We start from the raw sequence: 24,225 nt of genomic DNA on the forward strand, positions 1-24,225 counted from the left end.
TTTCCTCTTGATCTTCAAATTTGCCTATTTCCTATGAAGACGAGCTCTCGCTATCTGAAACACTATCCTGTCACCCGATGAGCGTTATAGAATATGGGACACAGAATGAGCTAGGACGAAACCGTGGTGCTAAATTCTAGACTTCAGCTTACTGCAGGTTTACTCCACCTCAACATCTATCCCCGCGGTCGAGTCAGTGGTTCCAGATATACTCTCTAATGAAGAAACCTACAGACTTACTCCATCTATACCTAGACCAAGGATTTACCTTCAATCATGATGCAACCTAGACTTGGGAATCATCAGCCAAGAAACCCCCGTAGCCCCAAGCAAGCCAACGAGCATGGGCTGCAAAACCGCAACCCCGACCTGAGCTGCCATAACACCAGTAACAGCCGGAAACACAGCTCCTCCAACCTGGCCGAGCACAAAAATAAACGCTATATATGTCAACTTCATATTCAGACATACGTGATAAATGTAACTTACACAGCGCCGAGGAGCGGATATCCACAGAAAAAATCTTCGATGCAACCGAAATACCCTAACCAGTCAAATCAACGAAATATCCTGCAAGTCAATCAAAAATCACTCACTGTAGCAAAGAAGGGCCCTGAAAAGAATCCAAGGAGACTAATTGCAACCGCCTCGGTGATGATATTCGGAACCCTAGTCACACTCACATCAGTGCATGCTCAAATGAGTGTGTAGGTATAAATATGAGGACCCACAGCCAAAAGACCAACTCCAAACCGACGCAGAGCAGCACGTAAATGAACACCATCCGTCTTTCTCCCCATCGATATGTCGGCTCAGCCAAAATCAGCCGGCCCAGGAAGCCGCCACCGTAGAATCCTGCTGGGACGTATCCCATCTCGTTTAGATCGCCGTTTCGGACGTGGACCAGGTATTCCACGATCCAGCCTATGATATGAGTAACTTGGATTTTCAAAAGCAAATGGGAAGGAAGACATACCTCCGGCGGTAATAACCGCGCCGAGGAAAAAGAAAAAATACAGGCTGATTATCCACACACCCGGCGACGCCAGAGTCTTCTGGATCTCTTGCATTGCACCTTTTTGTCCTTCCGCTTGGCTTAATTCGGTATTGTCTTGGGTATTTGATTTGAAGCGCACCGACTCGCTGAATGCGAGAATCACGAGAACCAAGTTGACAACGCCTAGTCCCAGTGGCGCTGTGTAGAATAATTCCCACCGTGACTGGGTCCCCGCTGACGCCACTGCCGTGGAGATGAACGGGCCAGCGAGACATCCAGCCATGTACATCGCGTGGATGAATCCCAGCCATCGATGTGCTGCTTTCACGGAGGCTACGAACGTGTTGGCGTACGTGTCCTGGTAGGCCTGGCCGAGACTGGCGAAGAAAAAGGTCACTGTGAACAGGGCAAATGGGGGTAGCCAGGTCCTCAAGACGTGAGCGAGGACTTGTAATGTCGCGCCCAGGACTAGAAACATGCCGAGGTCGAGATACTGGGCCAGGTAGCTGTTAGACAGAGCGGCGATGAACCAGCCGCAGAAGGTTGTGCCGTAGCTATCGGGTCGCGGTTAGTATCGTACTTGGGCATTTAATGGGGAGAAGACTAACACGATGGCCACCATGTTTGTGTTAATGTGGTAGGCTTCCCGAATGTACGGGATCAGGGACCCCAAGCTGCCATCGTTCACGCCGGCTACGAAGAAGGCGAATCCCGCGCTGATGAGCTTCAGGAGGAGTCGTGGGGTTTGCGGTTCGGGTTGAGGAGAATCTACTTGTAGGGACTCCATCGCGTGCGACAGGATAGCTATAGAATGAATATATGTTGTTGCATAGTAGCTATGCTATATATTAAAGGAATGTAAACAGTAAGATCACGGAACGGAAAGACGGCCCGATCATTCCTGTGTTGAAAAATTGACAATAATACCCAAAGCGGGCAATTTGGCAGCAAAAGCAAACCTCCACCACAGCCCTAATTAAGTGATCTATAACAAGACAAGTATAGCATCTAAATCCCGCTCATTTCGGCCAATAGTATTCCCCCTTGTCCAGCGCCGTCTTCAATTTGGGCTCCACATGGACAAACCCCGCGTCGCCCAGTTTGGGGAAATCCTCGACGATCAACCCGGCAACCAATCCCCCGAACACCTTGCTGCCAGCCACATTCAGATGGGTCGAGTCACCCGCTTTCAAATCGTAAGTGTGTGCATTGACCGGCCCAATGCTATTCAGATATAGCGTGCTCGCTTTGTTCAGGTCAATATACGGCGCTCCCGTCTGCTTCGCGGCCTTGATCGTCGCGACCCGCTGGTCCTCCAGATTCCGGATAATAGTGGAATTATCGTATTGTCGGCGAGACAGTGGAGTCACTAAAATGGGGACTGCCCCCGCATTCCGCACCTCCCCAACATACGCCTGGAGGTTGCTCGTGTAGTCTGTGATAGTGATGTTGGCGTCCGGCTTTTGGTCGCTGTGGCCGAACTGGATGGTCACGTAGGGCTGATAATTGGCTTTCACCTCCTCCACCTTCTTGAGGAGGGTGTTCCAGTCCCCTCTGCTGCGGAAGTTGACGGTTGTGGCTCCGTTGCGCCCGTAGTTGTGGCCTTTGGCTCCCTTGGCGAGGGTATCAATGAACCCATTCCCCCAGCCTCCGCCGTTTGTCGTTTGAACAGCTGTCGTGCTGTCTCCTGCAAGAAGGAAAAACGGAGGTTTGTCCGACGCTGCCCTGGGTCCATTAGGGAGGGCGTGGAGGCTGAGGAAAAAGAAGAAGAGAAGGTACAACTTCATGGTGACGGACGGGTTTCCCAGGCACGGTACCTGCCCCTATTACCATGAAGCGACCGCTAGGTAGTATTTATCTACATTTTCCGGCTGAATCAAGTATCTCGGCATTAGATTGAGAGGAAATTACGAGCATGTGAGAAGCTATGTAAGCGTGCAGGGTTGGTTTAAAAATCACCGCAAAAAAACGAGACTCGAGAAAAGTGTGGGGAAACGATGGCGAATTTCCATAAATTGATTTCTACAGGATTCGTACGCCGGGTCTAGAACCAATTCCGCGCAGAACGTCCGAAAGAAGCAAACAAACACTTGGCCATGATGGATGTAGAAGAGAGTTTCATTGCTTCATCAGATCGGGGGGAGGGTTCGCCCCATATGTATATGCAGAACGTGAGCAAGTGTGTGAAATTTGTTCCGGTCAGCTGCTGAGAAATCAATCAATAAATCAATAAATAATCCGGAGATTCCGAAGCCGCTCGGACGCATTTGGATAATTCTTACTACCCAACTTCACTAAGGCCCCCTGCTCCCTCGTATTATTATGATTGGTTCCATGTACCAACACACAAGGCACTGAAAGGTTTGTCCTTAATTATGGAGTCAAGTCACAACAAACCTCGTATCCAGCGGGAACGTGACTGGTGGGTGTTACTTCGCCTCTTTGTTGGCTGAAGTGGCCAAGACGTCCGATCGTTGACATGGTGGGTCGGGGCGCCAGCGAGGCTGAAAGAAAAAAAATGTTAAACTTCCTGTTCAAATCGTGGAAGCCAAGGTTAACTCATCCAAAGAACAGGTTCCGTGCCGTCGTGGAGGCGGAGATGGGAGATTGAGGATGTGTCTGACCCGGGGGTTGTTGTGCCCTATATCCATCGACTTCAGAAAAGTACCCAGTGGTGGGTCAACTGTACAGAATTCTACTCAGCCCGCAATGCGCCTCTTTTTATGGGGAACTCTACTCCATCAAGCTATTGTTAGGGCTGTATTACGCGATATGCGATTTGAAAAAAAAGAAAAAAAGAAAAATCCAAGAGTGACATTGTCATAAGAGCTGTACAACGTGAGGGTTTACACAAAATTCCTCCATCTGGTTTAGGTTCCGCTGTCATCTTTGTTCTCTATGGCCCGTTCGTCTACCATAGTTGGACCAGGTCAGCCTTCGTCCCAGAACATTGGAATTGGCACCAATCGAGGCGGCCGATCCTGCGTCATGGCTGGCACATAGCAGTTCGTAAGATTCCAAGGCCTCCCACACCTTTTGCTCCTTCCTTTTCTCTATGCCGTGCTGTTCATCTCTCTCTCTCTCTCTCTCTCCTCTTCCCTCAGAGTTTCACCAATGTCAGCTCGTCCCTTGCGTATGGTGTCCTCCTCATCCCTCCACCAGATGCCAAAAATGTCGCTCATCCATCTGATGACATGGCTGTTACTCACGATCGGCTCATTATTACTCGGGGTATCAGCACAAACAACGACGACCAAGGCAAGCAGCGCCGCAACTTCAACTTCGTCGTCCACGGGGATTGCGACACATACGATTCAGGTCGGACCGAGGAGTGACCCTCATCAGTATGTACCGTCTAGTGTCAATGCATCGGTCGGCGATGTGATTGTCTTTGAATTCTATCCGAGGAATCATTCGGTGGTCAAAGCCGACTACGATGCGCCGTGCCTACCGGCCCAAACAGGGGCCATGTTCTACTCGGGTCATTTCGAGAAGTTCAATGAAGAGAATGGACAGTTGATAGGACCGGTTTGTTCGATTCCGACCCTGAAGATCATGACTAGTATTGACACAACCCAGCCACCCACCTGGTCGCTGGTCGTGAATGACACCAAGGTGAGCCAGGGTCACACACGTATATCCTGAATCAGACGTGCTTATAGAATATTACGCAGCCCACGTTCTTCTATTGTACTGCCATTGGTTCATGCAACAAAAACGGAATGGTCGGCGTGATAAATCCGGTGAGCGATCCTCATAGTCGTTCTCATTTTCTCCACAATTCCTAACAGAAGCAGACCGAAAACATGACCTGGAAGCATCAGCACGATAAAGCATTAAAATCGCCCTATCAGCTTGAACCATGGGAGCATGTACCTGCCGAAGGTGAAACCCCGGGCTCCACATCGACCTCTACCCCATCCGCAGGTTCTTCGTCCGGGAGTCACCTCAGCCCTGGTGCCATCGCGGGCATTGTGATCGGCGGAGTTGCATTTGTCGGACTTCTCGTGGCGCTATTCTTTGTCATGGGCCGAAACCAGGTATACAAGAAATGGATGACGTCGCAGGATGGAACCACTGAGCGGACCGCCCGTTGGGCTCTGTTCAACAGCCATGGGGGCGATCGCAAGAGTGACTGGGATAACACGCAACCACCAGGTGACCAGCCAACCTACATGCCGAGCCCGGATCCCACTCAGCGCACATTCTCGTCCCCACCAGGGCAGTATGGCTGGGACCAGTCTATGTTCCAGCCCATGCCGCAGTCACCCCCACTAAGGAATATGGCTCCCACGGAGCTGGAGGCCCCGGAACCGGTAAACCCTTATCGAGGCGACGGCAGGTAACGGGGCGATGCTGTAATTATGGCTGTGCGGCTGTGGAGTTAGGATCTATGTTTATTTGGTACGAAGCGCATCAGTCGGGGCGAATATTTTGGCATACGGGTTCTTATTTGGTTGATATCCTGTTCTTTCTATTATGTTGATACCGGTCATAGTATCTGCGGCGAAGCATGATAGACTCCCTAACGAAAATGCGCAATTAATTTTTATTTTCTGCTCCGTGGGCAGTGCAGCAGTGTCATAGATAAACTTTTCACTCGATATTCAGTATATGAGATCATAAAGAGGATTTGATAACGATGAAGAACAAAGATTGCGTGAAAAGATGGGGCTGCAGGATTTCAGGTCGAATTGGCTAGATCACTGGCCGTTTTACGAGGAAAGGACAATTATCATTATAGCGTAACTTAAGGAAATGAGTAGAAAGAGATAAAAAGACAAAATAGCCAACATAATAAGCACAGCTCGTGCGACTACAAATTCTGCTACTCCTTACAAAATGAAGACCCAACTCTTCTATCCCAAAAGCGGGATGCATCATGTGCCCCCTCAAGCCCTTGTTGATAATATCTTGACTAAACCTCTCATGGCCTGATATTCCGCGATTCTCAAGTAAACGATAGGTCAAACAGCGCCGTCCGAAGGGGATCTTTACCTTGCTGATAAGCTTATCACTTGGCAAAACATTGGCATCGCCACCTCCTCCCTTTTCTAGTATCGCCAGACGGACAAGCACCGCGCATCGGAGCCGTGAGAGAGACGCTTCTTATAAACGTTATGCTTAATTACCCCGGTGAAACTTGCTGGTCTCAACTTTGATCTTGGCTGGCGGTTATAGACTTTAGATGGATCGTACTATCAATATCATCCTTATCATCCCCGCACGCGTCTAGGTCTTCAGTACCACTTTGGGCTTGTCCGTTAATGTTACATAAACCCAAGATGACCCCCGCACTCTTCCCCTTCGCCTCAAACCTTCATAGGCATTACCATCATGGATAAGAAGACCCTCGTTGATAACCATCCGGTCTTAAAGGAGGAGGCTGGGAATGGAGTAATTACTCAATATCGAGAGACCCAACGGGGTCTCTCCTCTAGACAGGTTCAGTTGATGGCGATCGGTGGTTCTATCGGCACTGGTCTCTTTGTTGGAATAGGGTCGTATCTGCGGGATGCGGGCCCTCTATCTGTCTTTTTGGGGTACATGGTCTATGGAATTCTGTTTGTCTGGCCGGTCAATCTTTCAGTTGGAGAGATGTGTGCATACCTACCAATCCGAGGATCTATATTCGAGCTTGCGGCTAGATTTGTCGATCCAGCGTTTGGATTTGCAATGTACGATCTCGATCTGTTCCTTCTGCGTAGGAGATAGGATACTAATGCATGATTAGGGGATGGGTCTACTTTTACGGTGGCTTAATGCTTGTTTGCACGGAATTCTCCGCGATAGCCACCGTGATGCAATACTGGACCACTAGTGTAAACCCTGCCGCTTGGGTCGCCATGGCGCTGGCCGTTTGCTTCCTTCTCAATATTGTCGCTGTCAAGTGGTATGGAGAAAGCGAGTTCATCATGGCCTCCACCAAAATTCTCTTGTTGATCGGCCTCGTTATGCTCACCTTCATTACCATGGTTGGCGGCAATCCAAAGCACGATGTGTATGGGTTCCGGAACTGGAGTCATGGTGTAATGTACGAATACTATACCGATGGCGCGACTGGACGGTTCCTGGGCTTCTTCTCCGTTATGGTCTACGCGGCGTTCTCGGTGGCGGGACCAGACCTGCCAGCATTGGCAGCGGGAGAGATCCAAAACCCGCGCTGGACCATTCCTCGAGTCGTCAAGATGACCTTTTACCGAATTGTTGGTTTCTATGTCGTCGGAGTCTTGGCCGTAGGTATCATCTGCTCGCCGCGGGATCCCCGTCTCCTATCCGCTATCAACGCAGGTGCAGCTGGATCGAATGCGTCCCCATGGGTTATCGGAATCCAGAATCTAGGGATCCACGGTCTCCCCGATTTGATCAACGTATTGATCCTCTTCTCCGGATGGTCATGCGGCAATGCCTATCTGTACAGCTCTAGTCGAACCCTATATTCCCTTGCCAGAGACGGCCAGGCCCCGAAATTCCTCCTCAAGTGCAATTCGTCCGGCGTGCCAATCTACTGTGTCCTCACCGTCTCGCTTCTCTCCTGCATCTCATTCCTCGTCGCGGATACTTCCGCTGTCACGGTGCTCTATTGGTTCATTGATCTGACCACTTGCGCCTTGATCATCACCTACACCAGCATGGTTTGCGTCTTCCTCGGCTGGTACCGCGCTCTCAAAGCGCAGGGAATTGACCGAAAGACCGCGCTTCCATTCACCGCCCCTTTCATGCCATATTTTTCCATAATCGCCGTGACGATTGGGAGCTTGATCACATTGTTTAATGGGTTCAGCGTCTTCAAACCGTTTAGCGTGCAGGGTTTCATCACCGCATACTTCGGTCTCGCCTTCTTCGTAGTCATGTTCGTGTTCTGGAAGGTATATCATAAGACCGAGTTTGTGGACCCTGCTACAGCGGATCTATACAGCGGGAAGGCTGAGATCGACGAAGAATGTCGGATCTGGGAGGACGGTGGACTGGAGGAGAGACGGAAAGCTGAGCTAGCCCAGATGCACTGGGCCAAACGAATGTGGGAAAAGATGTGGTGATACTGTAGCCCCGCCTTATATACCCGACATTTATTCAATATATTCATATCCATATCCAACATGAACGTACCAGCCGCCTACAAAACACCAAGCTATGCATACCTACTCCCCCTTCGGTCTCCACATCATAACCCCACCCTCCTCGATATCTGCAACAAGCATCGAAAACCTCCCACGCAACTCAAACCCAAGACTTCGATATAACCGCTCCCCATCCTCACTCGCCTCCAATCCCACCACAACCCCTTCCTCCCCAGCCCGCTTCAACACCTCCCCCATCAACATCGCCCCAATCCCCCTCCGCCTCCACCCTTCAGAAACAACCACGCTCTGCGCATGCCATCGCTCCCCATATAACCCCTTCATCTCTTCCGACTCCCAGAACTTCCTATCATCAACCTCAACAGCCCGTCCAAAATTCTCCACCGCCTTTACATCCACACTCCGATCCGGCCACACCCAATTCTCAATCCGATTCCAAATACCTACAACCCATCCCATCACTGTCCCCCACACCGTTCTCTGCGCCGCTATCAACCGCCTTGCCGCCTCGTCGTTCCCCAGTCGAATGAATTGCGCATAGGCGATGGGGAGCTCGGGTTTTGACGCGCTCACAGCGACGAAACCGATACTCCGGGGATTGTAGTAGCGGGCTCGGGTCATTTGGACGAAGCGTCTGTTAAAGTCTTCGGGGTAGGTGTGGCGGTGGGGACTGAGGTAAGCACTCAGAGGCGTGTTGAAGTAAGATTTTGAGGCTATTTGGGCCATGTGGGGAATATCGGAGGGTTGCATGCGGCGGATTTGGATTTGAGGCTGGGTTGAGGACATGTTGGTTGTTGTTGCGGTTGCTGTCCGTGGAGCCTTCTTTCTCTTGTGTTTTGTATCTAGGGTTGGGGGACGTTCGGGTGTATATACGGGTAATGGAGAGATATCGTCGGGATGCGTTTATGGGTTAGTTTGGTTTTATTTGGGGTTAGAGTTTGGTTTATATTGGGTTCTAAAATTAAATTATTGGTGGTTTGACATGTTCTAGACTGTTAATACGAGATTTTCTGACTCATGCTTGCTTTAGTCTTGTAGGATGTTAATTTATCGAGGGGGCAGTTGTTCGCGCGCCCTCCCGGAGAAGATTGTCAGGAGGTGGGTTATATTTATTAGAACTGCGGTGTGCAAAACATATCGCTGTTGATTTCTTACAAAGTTCTGGTTTAGTCTATTCGTGGCAGGAATTAAATCGAGTGTCTCCATTTACTAATCTCAGCATGTAAAGAAACCATATTTTGAGGAATTTCTCTACTTCTCCCACTGGAACAGAAACCAATGTTGGCTGAAGGTCTAACCTTGCACCTCAATATATTCATTCTCGAATATAGAGAAAAATAAATTAGGCCGCAGTCATATTCTCCAGTTCGACATCAATGGCCTTATTGAGGACAGGTTCCTCCACTTCCATGTACCCCTTCCTTTCCTCCTTCACCTAGTTATACTTTAGTAATATAGTCCGTAGCATTTCCATCATACCTTCCTGGCCCTCTTATTGGCGCGTCTGCCTCTGCTTGCCCTGGCTAGTATGGTGTTCGAGAGAGTTAAAGCGGCAGTGCCTTAGTGGTTAGGAGAGAGGATGCGCTCTGCTTGTAATCATGTTTAGTATAGTGTCGAATATAAAAGCACAGCATAACAATGACAATATAGAACCATAGTAATATATAAGGTTATAGATGAGGCAAACTTACCTCCTTCCTCTTCTTCCTTTCGGGGGACGCCTGCTGCTGCTACTGCTCTTGCTGCTATTCGAGCCATTATTATAAGCCATATACCAGCATCAAATTGAAACCTTACATCTTTATCCTATCCTTTGGCGAACATAAGGACCAGACACGTCTCATCCATCAGGTGAGAGGTTTTACCCAGGCACTGGTATGATGATGCGTATATTGTCCACATAAGGATTAAACGGTGACGCCAATACTACTACTGGATTGGTATGTAGGCCATCCCACACATTCAGCACCAACTCGCCCGAACATCCAATCTTCTTGCAACGAGCAAGAGCGTCAGTGAGTGTCTTAACAACATGACCAGCAGGAGGCAATTGTCTATTAGCCTGGTGGATGAACCCCAAAAGAGGAAGCTCCTCTGCCAGCGGTCCATAAGTCTCCACATACTCAGTATGGGTGTACTCAAGGCTTTGGAGAGGCACCTGTGAGGGTTATTCTTTCCAACCGGCAACCGTGTCATAAAGAGAACAAGGTTGTCAGTCTCCGGTTTTTTCAACAAACGAGAGAAAAACTTCGCAAAGGACGTAGCAAGGTCTAGTTAGAAGGATATCAAAGCTTGAGAATGCAACTATCAAGTAAGGTCACTTTAAACGACGCTGTGCGGTCAAGAAGAGAAAGAAAAAAAAAAGGGAAGAGAGACGCGACGAGAATACTGGCGGTAGGTGAAGAACGCCCATATTTCACAGCTAGCTGGAGACCTTCTAAACTAGCCTACAGCTACCTGTATTCACAATATCTTGACCTTGTTAGTTAGCGTAGGATTAACGTTAGCTCGTAGACTACAGCCTGTAGCCAACCTCCTATAGCCTATAGTGCTCAAAATTAGGAGTCTTTCCGGGTCTTAGCTTATGGTTCCCTTTCCGAGAATCTTGTATTGGGTAGCGGCGTATTTATATGTGAAGCGCTTTTAGACCAGCAAGCAACTGCTTCCTTGTGAATATTAGCGCGTATAACTCTACTCTGTTGTAGAACAATGTAGCCTCTCGGGGAGGTTTCCTGCGGCCGGGAATATAGCGGAAGTAGAAATATTGTTAAGAAGCGGCATTGACTTTATGTCAAGAAACATATCACAATACAGAATTATCATCTCGCAAAGACCTCTTTAATAGAGGGCCTAGAACTTTATTCTAAAGACCTCCGGGTCTGGATACTTTCCAGAACTTCCCTTCTACAGGGTACAAGGCTGTAACCATGTCCATCTACCCGATGAAATGCATTCATAGATATTGCAGTGTGCCGTTTCCAATTCATTCTTTTCCGCTTATTTTCCAATTTCAGCAGCCTTAGTTTATCCAATTCAGCATGTTAATTCAGGGGAAGAATGCCGGGCTCATAACCCGGAAGTCGCTGGATCGAAACCAGCACATGCTACATTACTTTTTGCAATTTTTGGTGGCTCAATAGTGGGTCTTTTGAAGTTTTTCTTATGTGGCTCGTGATATCTGCACCGGCGATTGTTCCAGATTCTCATGACCGCCTTCCGAAAACGTCATCCATTTAGGGCTTACCCTTCGACCGCTTACTGGTTTAATCCACTTTGCTTGCTCCCTTCCGTTTAGTGTAGGGTTCATGTCTTGTTTTTGGTGCTTATCATGGTAGTACCTAGTATAGAGGATATAGGACTTGATGACAGAGGGCAAGGCCTATTCCTAATCAAACTTAAGATCCACACTGCAGGATAACATTGGACATTTCAAGCATACATATATTGCGTATACGAACTACTAGTTGCCATAGACTCTATTTAACGAATGGTACTACTTGGCATTTCTTAGTATTCCGCGACTATATAGGTAAATATGGACTACTCATACTAGAGTCATGGTATTGTGTGGTCGTGGCACATAGAATGTCACTGTAGGCTCCTATGGCAGGCACAGTGCGTTGCATGGCACTAAAGACTCAATCGATTTCAAATATGGAGACGCCACAATAGGTATTTCCCCTTTACCCCTCTGGTATTGCAAAGATGAACCACTTGATGGTATGATGACTTGAGGGAAGGCTCCGAGATAGAAACTATCGGTGGTAGCGAGGAGAACGCTATTAGTGTTATGTCTATGGATATGTTTAGGACTTACTTTGAAATAGAACGCTAGTTATGAATATAAATATATCCAGATGAACCTTCAAAGTGTCCTTCAACTTAGAATGTGTTCATCTAAAAAATATGTCAAACCCCTACAAGTAATCGGGTCACATGGGCTCACTTCTTTTCGTAAGATAGGCTATGTGGACATGAGACTAAGATCTAAACAGTATGCGGACTTGATGAGTATTCAATATAGTACATTCTGTATGGAGCAACATGCTAAAATAAACAAAGACAATAAATAATAGTCCAGTGAATCAAAGGGCTGACGATCATTATCGCAACTTATCTCTCCAGTAGGAGCAATGTCCGCAATACCACGGGTCGAGGCCGGACAAGCACTTAAGTCTTTCTCGGATATTCTCTCCCAGTCCAACATCAAGTTATCTTCCTCGGCACTACCCAAATCATCGCTTAACAAGCGCCCGAGACCGACTATGTCGGTGCTCCTAGCAAGCCGCCGTTCCTTAAGCGGATATCAATCATGTCATAATAACCAACCCAGGATAGACTAGTAGACAATTTGCAGGATCACCTTAGCTCGATAGGCTAAGCCCTGGCGACTATATCCCACTGCTAACCAATTTTTTGCTGATTAGGATGCTCAAGTCCGTTCCTCGATGCATGGGGGTCTTACGATGCCTCACTAGCCATCTCCACAAGATCATGCACGAGCGATTCCTTGCCTCGTCCCAGGCATTGGGCTGGGATAATACACGTGATGTTTGGTCAAAGCTAAGGCTATTCCTGGAAAGGCTGTACAAGGGGCTATCAAGTACCCAAGACATCCAGTGTGGCAATACTTGTTGGAAGAGGCATTCAGGGGTATAACCTGGGGGATCAATATGCCATTTGAGCCTTAAAACGGAACCAATCAGCATCCCAACTGATAGCATGATTGAACAGCTTTTGCTTAGGAAGTGAAGGGAATATCTACAATACAGGGCAGAAGATCTATAAGCCAGATAAACATATGTAAGTGGAAGGAGATCAAGACGTTGAATTTCCAGCAGATAGTTAGATACTGGAACATGGACTGGTTCTTGCATTTCGTTACTACTAAGTATACGCTATTTTATATCTAATGGTTCTATATCTTTCAGATACAGAGTCCCTATTAGAACGCCAGCCGATATATTGCCTAACAATGTTCCCCATCTGTGGCTGACCCATCCCTACACAAGTGACAGGGTATACAGTACGTCTCCAGGCCGAAACGCTATTAGACCTGTGACAGGGAAGTTATCCTGTATAAAGACTAGTAACACTATTGTTGGTTTAATTAGACTAGACCGATGGTATTGCTATGAGATTGCCAAGCTACCCTACTTTACAGGGAAGTGTATGGTCCGTACCTGCTTTTTGTGTGATAAATCTAAAAATGAGACACGATTCTCAATCGCAGTCAGTGTGGCCGAGTGGTTAAGGCGATTGACTAGAAATCAATTCCGTTCGCGGGCAGAGGTTCGAATCCTCTCGCTGACGATATTTTTTTTTTCTGCCTTCACACTCTCTAGTGATCCTACTTTTCTAAAACTGCAGAGTACAAAACTTATATAGGTATTGTCAGGGTGCGGGTTCGGGCTGGCACCGTGACAGGTATTATGGATATGGTTCCTGGACCTGCGCTTCCTCTACATCCCACACACCTGAGAAGATGCTAGACTTAGGCTTCTAGCATCAGGACACAGACTCGGATATCCCCCTTACAAAACTATATGTATTATATCTGGGGAATTAACTCCAACTGGATATGATTATAGTAAGTTCTTTGTACCTAGTAGAAGGTGTGCTAAACCCAGAGACAAATCTTCACAGCTGCTGCTTTTGTCAAGGGTATCTACTATTCAGAGCAGAGGACCTGTCAGCTAGGTAAAGATACGTAGGCTAAAGGGAAGAGGTCAAAGGCAGGCAATAGATGCTATTCAGACAGGAGACTGATTCGGTCTCCTACTACTACTAACGGTTCGCTAATTTATAGCTGAAGGCCCCACGCCTAATGGATTCAGAATCCCCCTTGAAAACCAAACCGTCGTATGGCCTGATGTTCCTCATCGGTGGCCGATTGTCTATGCACCTGGGTCAGGGTACCCTGCACCGTCATCAGGCCGAATCGCTATTCGATCTGTGACATGCTTTATAGCTTTACATTATAGAATTAATGGTACATTGTCAAAGTTACTCTAATAGGCCAATAAGAATAATTCGGTAACTAAATAAGGCAGTCATGCTGTTGTCTAGTACCAACAGAAACATTCACAAAACGATGGTAGATAAACCTATAGTGTCTGAATCGCGAGTCGCGACTTAGAATAAATTCTGATTCCGCCCAGCTGTGACTTAACTGTAACTGCTTTGAGTGTTCTAGGAGTTGCACTGGACTATTCAAACATATATCATTCTCTGGATGTATTTTAACTTTGCCTCTATATTACTATCAGCAGTAGAGAGCTTGTCATCTCTGAAGATATCATCGTTGCTGAGCTCGACCGCATGCAAACTGAGCGAACCCCTTGACAGGATAATCACGGGTATTTGAGCAGTCTGTTGCCTCCCAGCCGGGCTCTGCCTTCGATAAACCATTGATTAGTCTCCCTTTTCAATTTGACACGTAGTGTGCAGACCGAGCAGGACAAGCCCAAGAGGAGGAATATTTGACGGAACATGAAGCTCACCCTCTTGTAACAGCTGATCCTCGAGACCCAGGAGCCTCAGACATGATATGGAATCAACTACAACGTGATAAACTCAGTGCAGATGAACGGGAACAGCTGTACAAACAACTTGTGGATTGGAAAAGGCCCGCACAGCAAGCTATTGAAGACATCAAAGCAACCTCTGTGGGAAAGAATGCAGGATAGAGATGATATAGAAAACAAGAAACGCCACGAGCGAGAATGACTACAACGAGAGCTCGAAAGACGGGCCTAGGAAGCCGAGCTAGGATAGTTACGGAAGCTTCCAGAAGAGGCCGAGGTGCAAGAGCGCAAAGAACAGGAGGCCCGAAAGAATATGATGGTGGGTTTAATGCATGGGTTTCGATGGATCACGCGGGCTTAGGGTTGGAGGAAAGCATTATGTCTCGAATGAGGATTTGGACTGTAGATAAGTGAGAAATGATATGCAGTACGAACAAAGTCGAGCTTACATCATTATTTGCTCTATCGAGTATTCTTGCCAGACAGAATGTTTATTAAGGAGTAACAGAAAAAATATCCTGAGTAACTAGAGATAGTGAAAAAAATTTGTCGTCAGCGAGAGGATTCGAACCTCTGCCCGCGAACGGAATTGATTTCTAGTCAATCGCCTTAACCACTCGGCCACACTGACTGCAGGTTACAGCTCTGTTAAGTATATGGTTATGTAAGGCAAAAATACCCCCCTCAAACTACACACCCTGCAACGGTGTAACGTTACATAACCTTTAATCCTATCCCGGACCTCATCTCGGAATTTATACTCAACTCTAAGAAATTATTATACATTTTGTTCTTCTCTATAAGGTTATTACTACGTAGTTGAAATGCTGTCTGAACTCTTTACTAGGGATTCCACTTATTCTATAAATATGAGGGGTGTCTCCTGAACAGGGTACAAGACCTGCCAACTAGATAGAGACAGCGGGCGATTAGAAGTAGGGAAATCTAGTATTCGCAAGGTAGACAGATACCATGAATACAGACTGATATTTATCTTTTTTATCTGAATAGTAGTATACTCTTTAGATTTAGGAATTCGTATCATCTAGTGCGGATTAACGCTGAAAAATATATGGAGGGTAAAGGGCCAAATATTTCTTAACCGTAGTCGAACTGCTTGTACACATTGGACCATGTATACTATGTAGGCTTCGAACCAGATCACCAGCTGATCGGAGACAAATAACGTATTTTTAGAATCCTATAAGATCCGGTCGACACTCTTAATTGCCCTTGTTAGGATTATTAAGATATCTTTATAGTTTGCACTCTGCAAGATCTCTCTGTATGTAAGTAGTTAAGTAGGCCAAGAGACACCGGGTCGTTCACTGGCCGCTGTACTCAGCAGGGCGCTGTCAGGGGGTTCAGAGCGCCTATTAGAATTAAATCTAGCTTACTAGTTTGGCTGGTCAGGGCTGTGGCTTTCAAGATTGCCTTTGCCCACGGGTGATTCATGGTCATAACTTCTCTATTTAGGGAATAGGACTATGATCTATCAATCAATCAATTGATCAAGATTCTACTACCCTGATAAAACCTAACCACTAAAATATCTAGCTATACAAGCATCTCGCTAGTAAGGCAAAATCTAAGCCATATTTTATAGCACATTAAACTCTCAGTGGGTACATAAATCCGTGTATCGCCATGTCCAGAACCATTACACCCACAACATCTCTATCCTTCTGTATCCCATATTCATATGTGCGTGGCTCTTCTTCTGCCTTCTAGTAGATCTAATCATCTAGTGGCTACGTATACTACACCCGGTGACCCCCTTGGGCATTTTCCATGACCATTTAAATATTATAATGTCAAGGGTATCTACTATTCAGGGTAAAGGACCTGTCAACTAGGTAAGGGTACGTAGGCTAAAGGGAAGAGGTCAAAGGCAGGCAATAGATGCTATTCAGACAGGAGACTGATTCTTGGTCTCCTACTACTACTAACGATTCGCTAATTTATAGCTGAAGGCTCCATGCCTAAAGGATTCAGAATCCCCCTTGAACCCAATCTGTCGTATGGCCTGATGTTCCTCATCGGTGGCCGATTGTCTACGCACCTGGGTCAGGGTATCCTGTACGGTCATCAGGCCGAATCGCTATTGTCCATGCACCTGAGTCGGGGTATTCTGTACAGTCATCAGGCTGAATCGTTATTCGATCTGTGACATATAGCATATTCCGCACCTGAATTCTTAGTAGCATATTTCTTCCTTATAGCTATTCCTAGTTTGCGAAACTGCATAAGTAGTTTTATTCTATATAATACATAACTTTACTTCTTATGGGCTGGGGCCCCCTTCCCTGCAAACGGGTCGATGTTTGGTTGAACCGTTCAGGACCCTGTCGCTACAATAATGACTCCGGAGAATGATTATGCCAGCTAGAACTTAGACAAGACTGAGCTATTTAGTACAAGAATCTAAGTGAGCGAATGCAGAAGAGCATATATATATACGGAACAGGACAGAAGACCTGTTAAACAGATAAGGTACAAAGGCAAACAGGAGCGGCGAAAGAGAATGCTATACACAGATGACAACAAAACCAGAACTTGTTCATTCATTAACTACAGCTCGTATACGAGATTCAAGTGTCACAGATAAAAATTACAGTGGCAAAAATTAATCGTCAGCGAGAGGATTCGAACCTCTGCCCGCGAACGGAATTGATTTCTAGTCAATCGCCTTAACCACTCGGCCACACTGACAGTAGCTATTGATTCTTGGCAAGTTAGTAATTTAGGAGCGGACATTGAAGCCCAGGTGAACTAAAATCCTTGTTCGGACCTCCACTGGCAAACAGAAGTGTCAAGTAGGATTGTGTCGGTGTGGATAGAGACCCCTGCAAAACAACGTGTGAAATGCCTGGCTCCGTGAGGTTTCTCAAAGCCGCTCCAGCAGTCTAACAACAAACATATTTTTTTGCTGAAGCTGGTTGTCATTGGAGGACTTATGACTATGTTCAGCTTGGACTCAAATTCTCAAGCCAGCGAGTGTTGGTTTCACCAATTAAATTTGATAGTTTGCTTAAACTGTGTGATGGCTGATCGCATCGACCTGTCGGCGTAGCATTAGGTTCCTTAGAACTGCAAGGGACTCAGCTGAATCAATAGTTGATTAGGTAGTCTATCACCAAGAGACTCAGCTGAAGAGAGGAAAAGAAAAGAAAACATGAAGCTATCATGTTGTGTTGCCCTTATGGACAAGTGGTCATGCGACTATCACTCGTTCACTGATTGCCTAAACCTCTATCCGTGACAGGAACCAGGTGGACTCCATTCTCAGTCTTGAGGGCTGTCTTGCGGTAGTCATTTTGAGGGTTGTAGCGTACTCCGCCAATGTAAGGTCTACTACCCCTTTGGGCCAGGATAGAATATTTTCTTTAGTTTGGTCCTTTGACCAGACATATTGGCCACGCTGCGGGTATACTGATTAAGAACTAGTGCTCATGAGTGCCTTTGGGATGTCAACCCTTTACTCGTCGTGTTGCCGCTCTTGCAGACCTCTTTCCAGGTAGGATGGCTTGCACTGCCTTCTGTAGGCGTGGCTGTCCTACCGATATAGTCTGGCGATGCAGACACCATCTTTATTGCATCTAGGCAGTGACGGTATGGAATCATCATCAGGCGTTTGTAGGGTGGTGAGTCTGCTTCCACTAGCGATTGGGTGGTATATAGCCAGGTACGTATGGGTTTATATTACTTACACTAACTCGGTATATAATGGCACGGTGCTGTCACTTGGTTGGATTGGATCCTTTGAAACAACTACACGCCGTAGGAAAGGTGGATGCATGCCTAGAGATAAGGGTGTGATAGAGGCAAAATATATAATAGAGGGCAGATCGTATTAGAGCATTGAACACGCCAAATGCAAAAATCTTTAATCCACAATCTAGCTTAGCACTGGAGGGGCCGATATACATCCCGCACAATTATAGCAAAACTCACTAGGAACAGCCGGGAAGAATAGAAACAAATTTCTCGTACACAAAATTTCTCATACACACCATACCAAATTATGGGTGGAATTCCAACCGTATGTGCTAGCCACTCTTGAGGCTAAATAATAAATATATTCTTCTAACGAAGTCAGTGTGGCCGAGTGGTTAAGGCGACAGACTAGAAATCTGTTGGGTTCGCCCGCACAGGTTCAAATCCTGTCGCTGACGATTTTCGAATTTTTTTATATTCTTACCCTCTCTATCTTGTCAGCTTCGTGCAACTGACGTTTTAACCCGAAAATTACGAACCTTTATACCATGCAAGAAACCATAAATGAGAACTGCAGCCTTTCATAGACAATCTATCTAGAATGTACACCCACCTAAGTGCCCACACAACCTTTATATTGTTTTAAGGATATATCAGAAAGAGTCTTGCGTCAAAAGCACGGCTTGATTGGTTAACTGTTATGGTTCACAGTAAACATTCATTGTACTACTATAGGTAGCGTTTTATTACTAAATAGCCAACAGTGGGACCCTGGGTTATAGCAGGTGTAGCGATGGGATCCGTCGCGGCCCCTTGGCTATGAAGATATTATTAAGAATGGCGACCTACGCACCTACTTTTTAATGCATTAATAAGTAGGTAGTATAACTTGCTCGAAGCACCCGTTCTCGAATGAATCGAGTAGTCTGTCGGCGAGTGCTATTACGGACAACCCCAATAATGCCAGAAACCCAGAACTATAAAAGCAAACGCATGCTTCTTGTTCCAAGAACACCTGTATCTAACAAACTCAAGATATCCATGTCCCTACCACTCAAAGAAAAGGTCGGCAGATCCAAAGCAACCCGAGATGAGTCAATCAGGTGGTTAAAATCAGCAATTCCTGACTGGCTTACCTGCTGTGCCTTGGATTTGGAGAGGTACACCGGACGACAGACTCATCATGATCAACTGAGTAGAAATATTACCGTATACAAAGAAGTGATGATATTTTGCCAACAATATCACTTCCTAATGCTAACCCGCAAGGTAAAGCAAACAGGAGACAGCCAAAACACCCATATTTTACTAGAAACCATAGAAGAAGAATATAAATTACTCATTGAGGGGTTATAGAGAGTCAGTCTTCTTAAGTCGAGGATGTAGATGCTCATTTATTGTAAACCTATAAGATGGCTTGCTAAAAATCTCGTGTTCCTGAACTAGTGATCCTAATAATCAGTAAAATAGCCCGCTTCTCGTCCTGCGCCAATATAGCAGGTGTTCCCGCACTCGATGCCCGGTTATCGTTATATCTCGCGACGGGGTGATCGACCTGTAACTAATTAAAGCTCGAAGTACGATACCGTCTCAGACGGCAAATGCTCCCTCCATCCCCTTACTATCGACAACAATTTCGACCAAAGCTCCAACAGACGGGGCTCCCTTATCACCAAACTCAAAATTCTCCTCATCATGTCCTAAAGCTAAGTGATATGCTTTTGCCCTTTTTGGGCGCCCGAGAACCGGGGCTTTGGTATCAAATCCCGGTAACGGTCTGCCCTGATGTTTCAACTTGACTACCGAGTACGAGGCCGCAATGATTTCTTCTCCCTCGGAGAACAATTCGCGACTATGTTGCGCACCAGAACAGACCCGTGGCTGGAGACCGAAATCCAACATTCCTGTTCCAGGAAAGCTGACCAGCGTTTATAGTGGGGCATTTGCATCCAAGCTATTTGCTGTATTGGCCGTGGTCTCGATGGTCCATGTGGCACTGCTCGCAGTGAGGAAGCCAGTGACCAAGTATATGCGATGGAACTTGGCGCTTTCCAAGAGCGCGCGAACATCCCCGGGCATAGTACTTATTCTGCATGAGCATCTCGAAATATTGCTCTGGGTTGGGAAGAGTGTACTGCTCCACGAGATCACTTCACGAGATCACTTCCCAGCTTTCTGGTCTCCGATGAACCTCGCGTGATCTTGAACCCCAGCAGTGCCGATAACTGGGCGCTGATGTCCTTCTCGCGGAAGACTTGGATAGGCTCTTTCCTATTTGTCGACAAGGATGGCTGCGGGAGGATATCGGGGATAATCTCCTCTGTTTTGTGGGACGGACATCCGGATGTAAGAGGATGAAAGTGTTCAAATCTTGCCAGAAGCTGCGACTTTGTCTCCACTGCTCAAAACATGAAACTATCCATCTCAGATGCAGGTATCGCCTCGTCAAGGAAGAAGTATCTCTGTTGACCCATTTTTAGGCTTAGCCTGGGTGGTTGACTTGAAATCTCACTATGGCATGGGATCTAGGGCTGCATGCCACATCGACACTTACAAGTGTAATGGCTCAGGTGCCAAACTTTAGACGGATCCAGGTAGTTATAGCCGTGGAAATACTGCGCCACATCTGCGATTATCGTCAAGACCTTCCAAACTCTGGGGTAGTCCCATAGCTACTACTACCAGTGCTTAACTAGTTCCTGTCGCAACGACAGAGGTCTGCGCCGCATGATGGGGTAAAATCTCCCCGAGCGGCTTTTCATGGCTGCTGCGAATGAGGAGGTCGGGCCTCACCAACGAAATGACCCTGAACCGGAGAAATTTGCACAGTGAGCTGGATCACTATTAGCATTTGCCGCTGATAGGGGATATGTGCGTATTGAACTAGGCTCGCATATTGCTTGGATCCATCCATTATTCACCATTTACGCTCGCGCTTTTGTAAGTGTTTAACCCCCCATTTACACCACCCATGGATGCGAGAGCTCATTCCAAAGTCAACTGAATTGATCCTATTTCGATGGCAAGAGGGAAAAGCGTCGCCTCCAAGTGATGGTGGTGATGGCGGCGACAGGTACGGTGCTAATGAGTTGTGCATCAAAGCTACCAGGTGCGGCGGCGATGCAAACGTTCTTACTTCTATTAAGCGGTGTCTTGAGCTTTCGTCCAGGATAGCTGTCGACCAGTGGCCAACTGACAGCTTTCTTGAGTTGCTAGGCTTGTGTGTGGAGCGGGTGAAAACGCCTCCCGATCTCTGTTATACGCCGTTGGGATTCTGCATCGAGTCAGTGATTTGTCTTCTCACAGACACGAGGCTGTCTCTCTGGCATCGTGAGCAGTCCAAGAGCTTACAAATCTGTGCATTAACATGGCACATGACTTTGGGCCAATATTACCGGGAAAGACCGGACTTCGAGACCATAATATTCAAGGAGTTGCTATTTTTGGCGCTCCTTGTAGGTCAGAGCACGGTTGGCGCACGTATCAGTACTCCTGACGCCCCTAGAATGACCAGACATCTCAAGAACGAGCTAATTAACGGTCGACGGCAAATTACCGAGTGGCCTGAAAAGAAGATGATTACCGATCACGCAGCGAATTGTACTAATGACGGAGACTTGCCTGCGCCATGGGATCGCTCGAAGGCAGTACGTTTAAGGGAGGACTTCGACATGCTCCTTCGCGCTGTAGAGGAAATGAAACCTCCAGAGGACGGAGATGACATGGTAGAAGAATGTCATGATGTGCCTAGCAGGAAAGATGCATTTGAAAACGTACGAGACAAATACGCACTGAATGTGGCACAAACTGAGTTCGAAGAAGCCTCGCTCTGCTTGCCTTTGAAGCCATGTTCGATTTGCCCGCTAAAAAGGATGTCCTCGTCCCAACTCTCCAGGGTCTTGAAGATGCAACTGATACGGGCGACTGGACAGAAGCATATAATCTCCATTCCAAGCTTCTAATCGATGCGATTGATAATCTTTTATTTGACGAAGCTGATCAGCATATCGTAGCCATCCATCATATAACCCGGATGACGACCGATCTTAACATACTGGATCCAATTTTGGATAGCTTGAAGGAGACAATCAGCAAGCGGCGAGCTTATGTTCAGCTAGTTCTTGGCGTATTGCCGTCCACAGAAGGCGGGACGCAGGCAAGGCTCCATATATACAAGTACAGAAGGAGTTGCTATCTTCGATGGCTGACAGAGCCCCTCTACACGCCTCCCTTGTCCATACCTGGTTTGATCGGATTGCAGCGAAGCAAGGCAGTCGTGGCTATCTTCCAGCACATGCCGGGAAAATACGTTGAGACACATGAGGCAATACGCAAAGAATTTCTGTGGCGACCATGGTTGCTAGACAGAAGAGTTTTCGTGAAACGCTGATGTCAGCCAGGCACGCAATGATAAAAAAAAAGAGGTTAGCACTTGCTTGGTGCACTTGGACCATCTAGAGAAGATGAAGGAGCAAGATGATGGGCAGCGTGGTCTCTTCGAGGGGGATCATGTGCTGGAGAAGATGAAACAGGCCTGCTAGAAAACCCAGTCTTTCTTTAATCTGATATATCCTCAGAATGCTGTTGTGCTGGATGGAGTCTTTGTTCTTGCCCATTCTATCGTCAATGAGATCTCGAACCTTGACCCAAACGACTTACCTGGAGAGTGGACCCCCAACCATCTCACGATGATACGTTGTGCTACCGAACAAGAGTATCTCGCGCGAGAGACAGTGAATGCAAAGCACCGCAATGACGATGTGAAGGTATGAGAGCTGCACAGAAAGTATATGAGTAATTGGACCAAGAACAAATTCACTCACATTGAAGAAGTGGAATACTTCATTGCGGGGAACTTGGAGTGGCTGCTCCAGGAATCAATGGACACAATGCAGTGGCAAGAGGGCCGCAGGCTTTGCGATGAGAGCTTAGAGTACTGTGCTACCTCTGGTGAAGAAACTTCTTTTCAGCATAGCCAATTGCACAGCATCAGGGAAAGCTGGGAATCTGCACTCGTTGGCAAGTCACTCCTTGCAGCAGAGGCCGCGGCTGACTTCTACATGTGTCGAATCGCTCAACCGGCTCGAAAGGCTCTGGAAGCACCAGCGGCAGAGTCAAGGCGAAGTTCGGCAGTCTTCTTGATGCTGAGCGAGAATCTCATCAAATTTCCGAGGCGCTGTTACCAAGATGAATGTATACCGTGCGCAAAGTGGGCACGCTGCAGAGAAGAGGCCCAACTTTGTATATTTGACAAGAGCGAATTCAGGATACTGGGAACAAAACAGACGTCTTCCAAAGGAGACGACACGATCGAACAGTGTTCCGTGTGGCATTCCCGTGTGCACACTATTGCGAGGGGGGAGGTATTGCTTTTGTGATTGATCTGTGATCTGGGGCGTATTGATAAGAGTTCTACAACCGTATCACTAATTTCGGAAGATTTAGTCCAAACTTCCAAGATCAGATAGTATTTCCCCCCTTCAAGTACCAGACCATGTGGAGTCGCAATCGTATCGTTTATGCTTACCCGACCAGTAGAGACGTATTCGCAACGTCTTCCACGTTTCCTTGCTAGAACCCTGGCAAGGCCGTAGTGGCAGCGATAGCGACACTCTGCTGATGCCTGAACCGGAGGATAATGAAGTACGGGAGGCCGGGGAGACAAAAGATGAGCCACGCTTCGCATGAGATTACCTGCCTTCTACATATGATGGCCGACGGCGTATAACCAATGGCACCTGAAGCAGACATGGCAAATTCCCCTCAACTGATCTAAGGATTCATGAAAAGGCGCCGAACCTGTTTAAGTGGAATCGCATTGGATTTGTATTGGTAAATCTTTTTGAGACTTCCGCTCGAAACACCAGCGAAACCAGAAGCATTAGCCGAGCTAAATATCCCA

General features: G+C 47.0%; 7 protein-coding genes and 5 non-coding genes across 12 annotated transcripts; 7 read left to right on the forward strand and 5 right to left on the reverse strand.

Moving 5' to 3' along the window:
* Positions 1-270: 270 nt before the first annotated feature.
* Positions 271-2,784, reverse strand: BDW43DRAFT_296472 (SGNH hydrolase-type esterase domain-containing protein; the record flags this gene model as incomplete). The annotated part of the gene is made up of 6 exons (XM_032044222.1): positions 271-440; positions 490-544; positions 597-669; positions 732-924; positions 977-1,551; positions 2,084-2,784. 6 exons carry the CDS (start codon positions 2,782-2,784, stop codon positions 271-273), a joined length of 1,767 nt encoding a protein of 588 aa, XP_031905977.1.
* A 1,183-nt stretch (positions 2,785-3,967) lies between these two features.
* BDW43DRAFT_73494 (cupredoxin domain-containing protein) lies at positions 3,968-5,519 on the forward strand. The gene is made up of 4 exons (XM_032050452.1): positions 3,968-4,525; positions 4,577-4,612; positions 4,672-4,740; positions 4,795-5,519. Exons 1-4 carry the CDS (start codon positions 4,112-4,114, stop codon positions 5,341-5,343), a joined length of 1,068 nt encoding a protein of 355 aa, XP_031905978.1. The 5' UTR covers positions 3,968-4,111; the 3' UTR covers positions 5,344-5,519.
* Positions 5,520-5,874: 355 nt separating this feature from the next.
* BDW43DRAFT_73570 (putative proline permease) lies at positions 5,875-8,088 on the forward strand. The gene is made up of 2 exons (XM_032050454.1): positions 5,875-6,675; positions 6,732-8,088. Exons 1-2 carry the CDS (start codon positions 6,335-6,337, stop codon positions 8,035-8,037), a joined length of 1,647 nt encoding a protein of 548 aa, XP_031905979.1. The 5' UTR covers positions 5,875-6,334; the 3' UTR covers positions 8,038-8,088.
* On the reverse strand, positions 8,089-9,106 carry BDW43DRAFT_73568 (GNAT family N-acetyltransferase). The gene has a single exon (XM_032050453.1). It carries the CDS (start codon positions 8,863-8,865, stop codon positions 8,140-8,142), a length of 726 nt encoding a protein of 241 aa, XP_031905980.1. The 5' UTR covers positions 8,866-9,106; the 3' UTR covers positions 8,089-8,139.
* A 2,008-nt stretch (positions 9,107-11,114) lies between these two features.
* BDW43DRAFT_t7 lies at positions 11,115-11,186 on the forward strand. The gene has a single exon. It is a non-coding gene; the product is annotated as a tRNA-Met (tRNA).
* Positions 11,187-13,311: 2,125 nt separating this feature from the next.
* BDW43DRAFT_t8 lies at positions 13,312-13,392 on the forward strand. Its single transcript has one exon. It is a non-coding gene; the product is annotated as a tRNA-Ser (tRNA).
* Positions 13,393-15,156: 1,764 nt separating this feature from the next.
* BDW43DRAFT_t17 lies at positions 15,157-15,237 on the reverse strand. Its single transcript has one exon. It is a non-coding gene; the product is annotated as a tRNA-Ser (tRNA).
* Positions 15,238-17,237: 2,000 nt separating this feature from the next.
* BDW43DRAFT_t16 lies at positions 17,238-17,318 on the reverse strand. Its single transcript has one exon. It is a non-coding gene; the product is annotated as a tRNA-Ser (tRNA).
* Positions 17,319-18,700: 1,382 nt separating this feature from the next.
* Positions 18,701-18,781, forward strand: BDW43DRAFT_t9. Its single transcript has one exon. It is a non-coding gene; the product is annotated as a tRNA-Ser (tRNA).
* Positions 18,782-19,888: 1,107 nt separating this feature from the next.
* Positions 19,889-20,977, reverse strand: BDW43DRAFT_319392 (uncharacterized protein; the record flags this gene model as incomplete). Its single annotated transcript, XM_032048907.1, has 5 exons — positions 20,733-20,977; positions 20,475-20,693; positions 20,321-20,406; positions 19,965-20,227; positions 19,889-19,927 (listed from the first exon to the last, which is right to left on the reverse strand). Exons 1-5 carry the CDS (start codon positions 20,795-20,797, stop codon positions 19,889-19,891), a joined length of 672 nt encoding a protein of 223 aa, XP_031905981.1. The 5' UTR covers positions 20,798-20,977.
* A 321-nt stretch (positions 20,978-21,298) lies between these two features.
* On the forward strand, positions 21,299-22,285 carry BDW43DRAFT_306030 (uncharacterized protein; the record flags this gene model as incomplete). Its single annotated transcript, XM_032045930.1, has 1 exon — positions 21,299-22,285. The coding sequence occupies one exon, from the start codon at positions 21,299-21,301 to the stop codon at positions 22,283-22,285; it is 987 nt and encodes a 328-aa protein (XP_031905982.1).
* A 501-nt stretch (positions 22,286-22,786) lies between these two features.
* On the forward strand, positions 22,787-24,011 carry BDW43DRAFT_306031 (uncharacterized protein; the record flags this gene model as incomplete). Its single annotated transcript, XM_032045931.1, has 4 exons — positions 22,787-22,834; positions 22,901-23,089; positions 23,132-23,686; positions 23,862-24,011. 4 exons carry the CDS (start codon positions 22,787-22,789, stop codon positions 24,009-24,011), a joined length of 942 nt encoding a protein of 313 aa, XP_031905983.1.
* Between the last annotated feature and the right edge of the window lie 214 nt (positions 24,012-24,225).

The sequence above is a fragment of the Aspergillus alliaceus genome, assembly GCF_009176365.1.
Source record: "Aspergillus alliaceus strain CBS 536.65 unplaced genomic scaffold BDW43scaffold_2, whole genome shotgun sequence".
In the NCBI taxonomy this organism is placed as follows: Eukaryota; Fungi; Ascomycota; class Eurotiomycetes; order Eurotiales; family Aspergillaceae; genus Aspergillus; species Aspergillus alliaceus.

What these genes read in the sequence shown, in the direction of transcription:
- BDW43DRAFT_73494 (XM_032050452.1), top strand. Translation starts at nt 4,112, where the DNA reads ATGTCAGCTCGTCCCTTGCGTATGGTGTCCTCCTCATCCCTCCACCAG. An exon ending in TGGTCGTGAATGACACCAAG is followed by an intron (nt 4,613 to 4,671) that starts GTGAGCCAGGGT and finishes AATATTACGCAG; the next exon opens with CCCACGTTCTTCTATTGTAC. An exon ending in TGGTCGGCGTGATAAATCCG is followed by an intron (nt 4,741 to 4,794) that starts GTGAGCGATCCT and finishes TAACAGAAGCAG; the next exon opens with ACCGAAAACATGACCTGGAA.
- BDW43DRAFT_73570 (XM_032050454.1), top strand. Translation starts at nt 6,335, where the DNA reads ATGGATAAGAAGACCCTCGTTGATAACCATCCGGTCTTAAAGGAGGAG. An exon ending in CCAGCGTTTGGATTTGCAAT is followed by an intron (nt 6,676 to 6,731) that starts GTACGATCTCGA and finishes ATGCATGATTAG; the next exon opens with GGGATGGGTCTACTTTTACG.
- BDW43DRAFT_73568 (XM_032050453.1), bottom strand. Translation starts at nt 8,865, where the DNA reads ATGTCCTCAACCCAGCCTCAAATCCAAATCCGCCGCATGCAACCCTCC.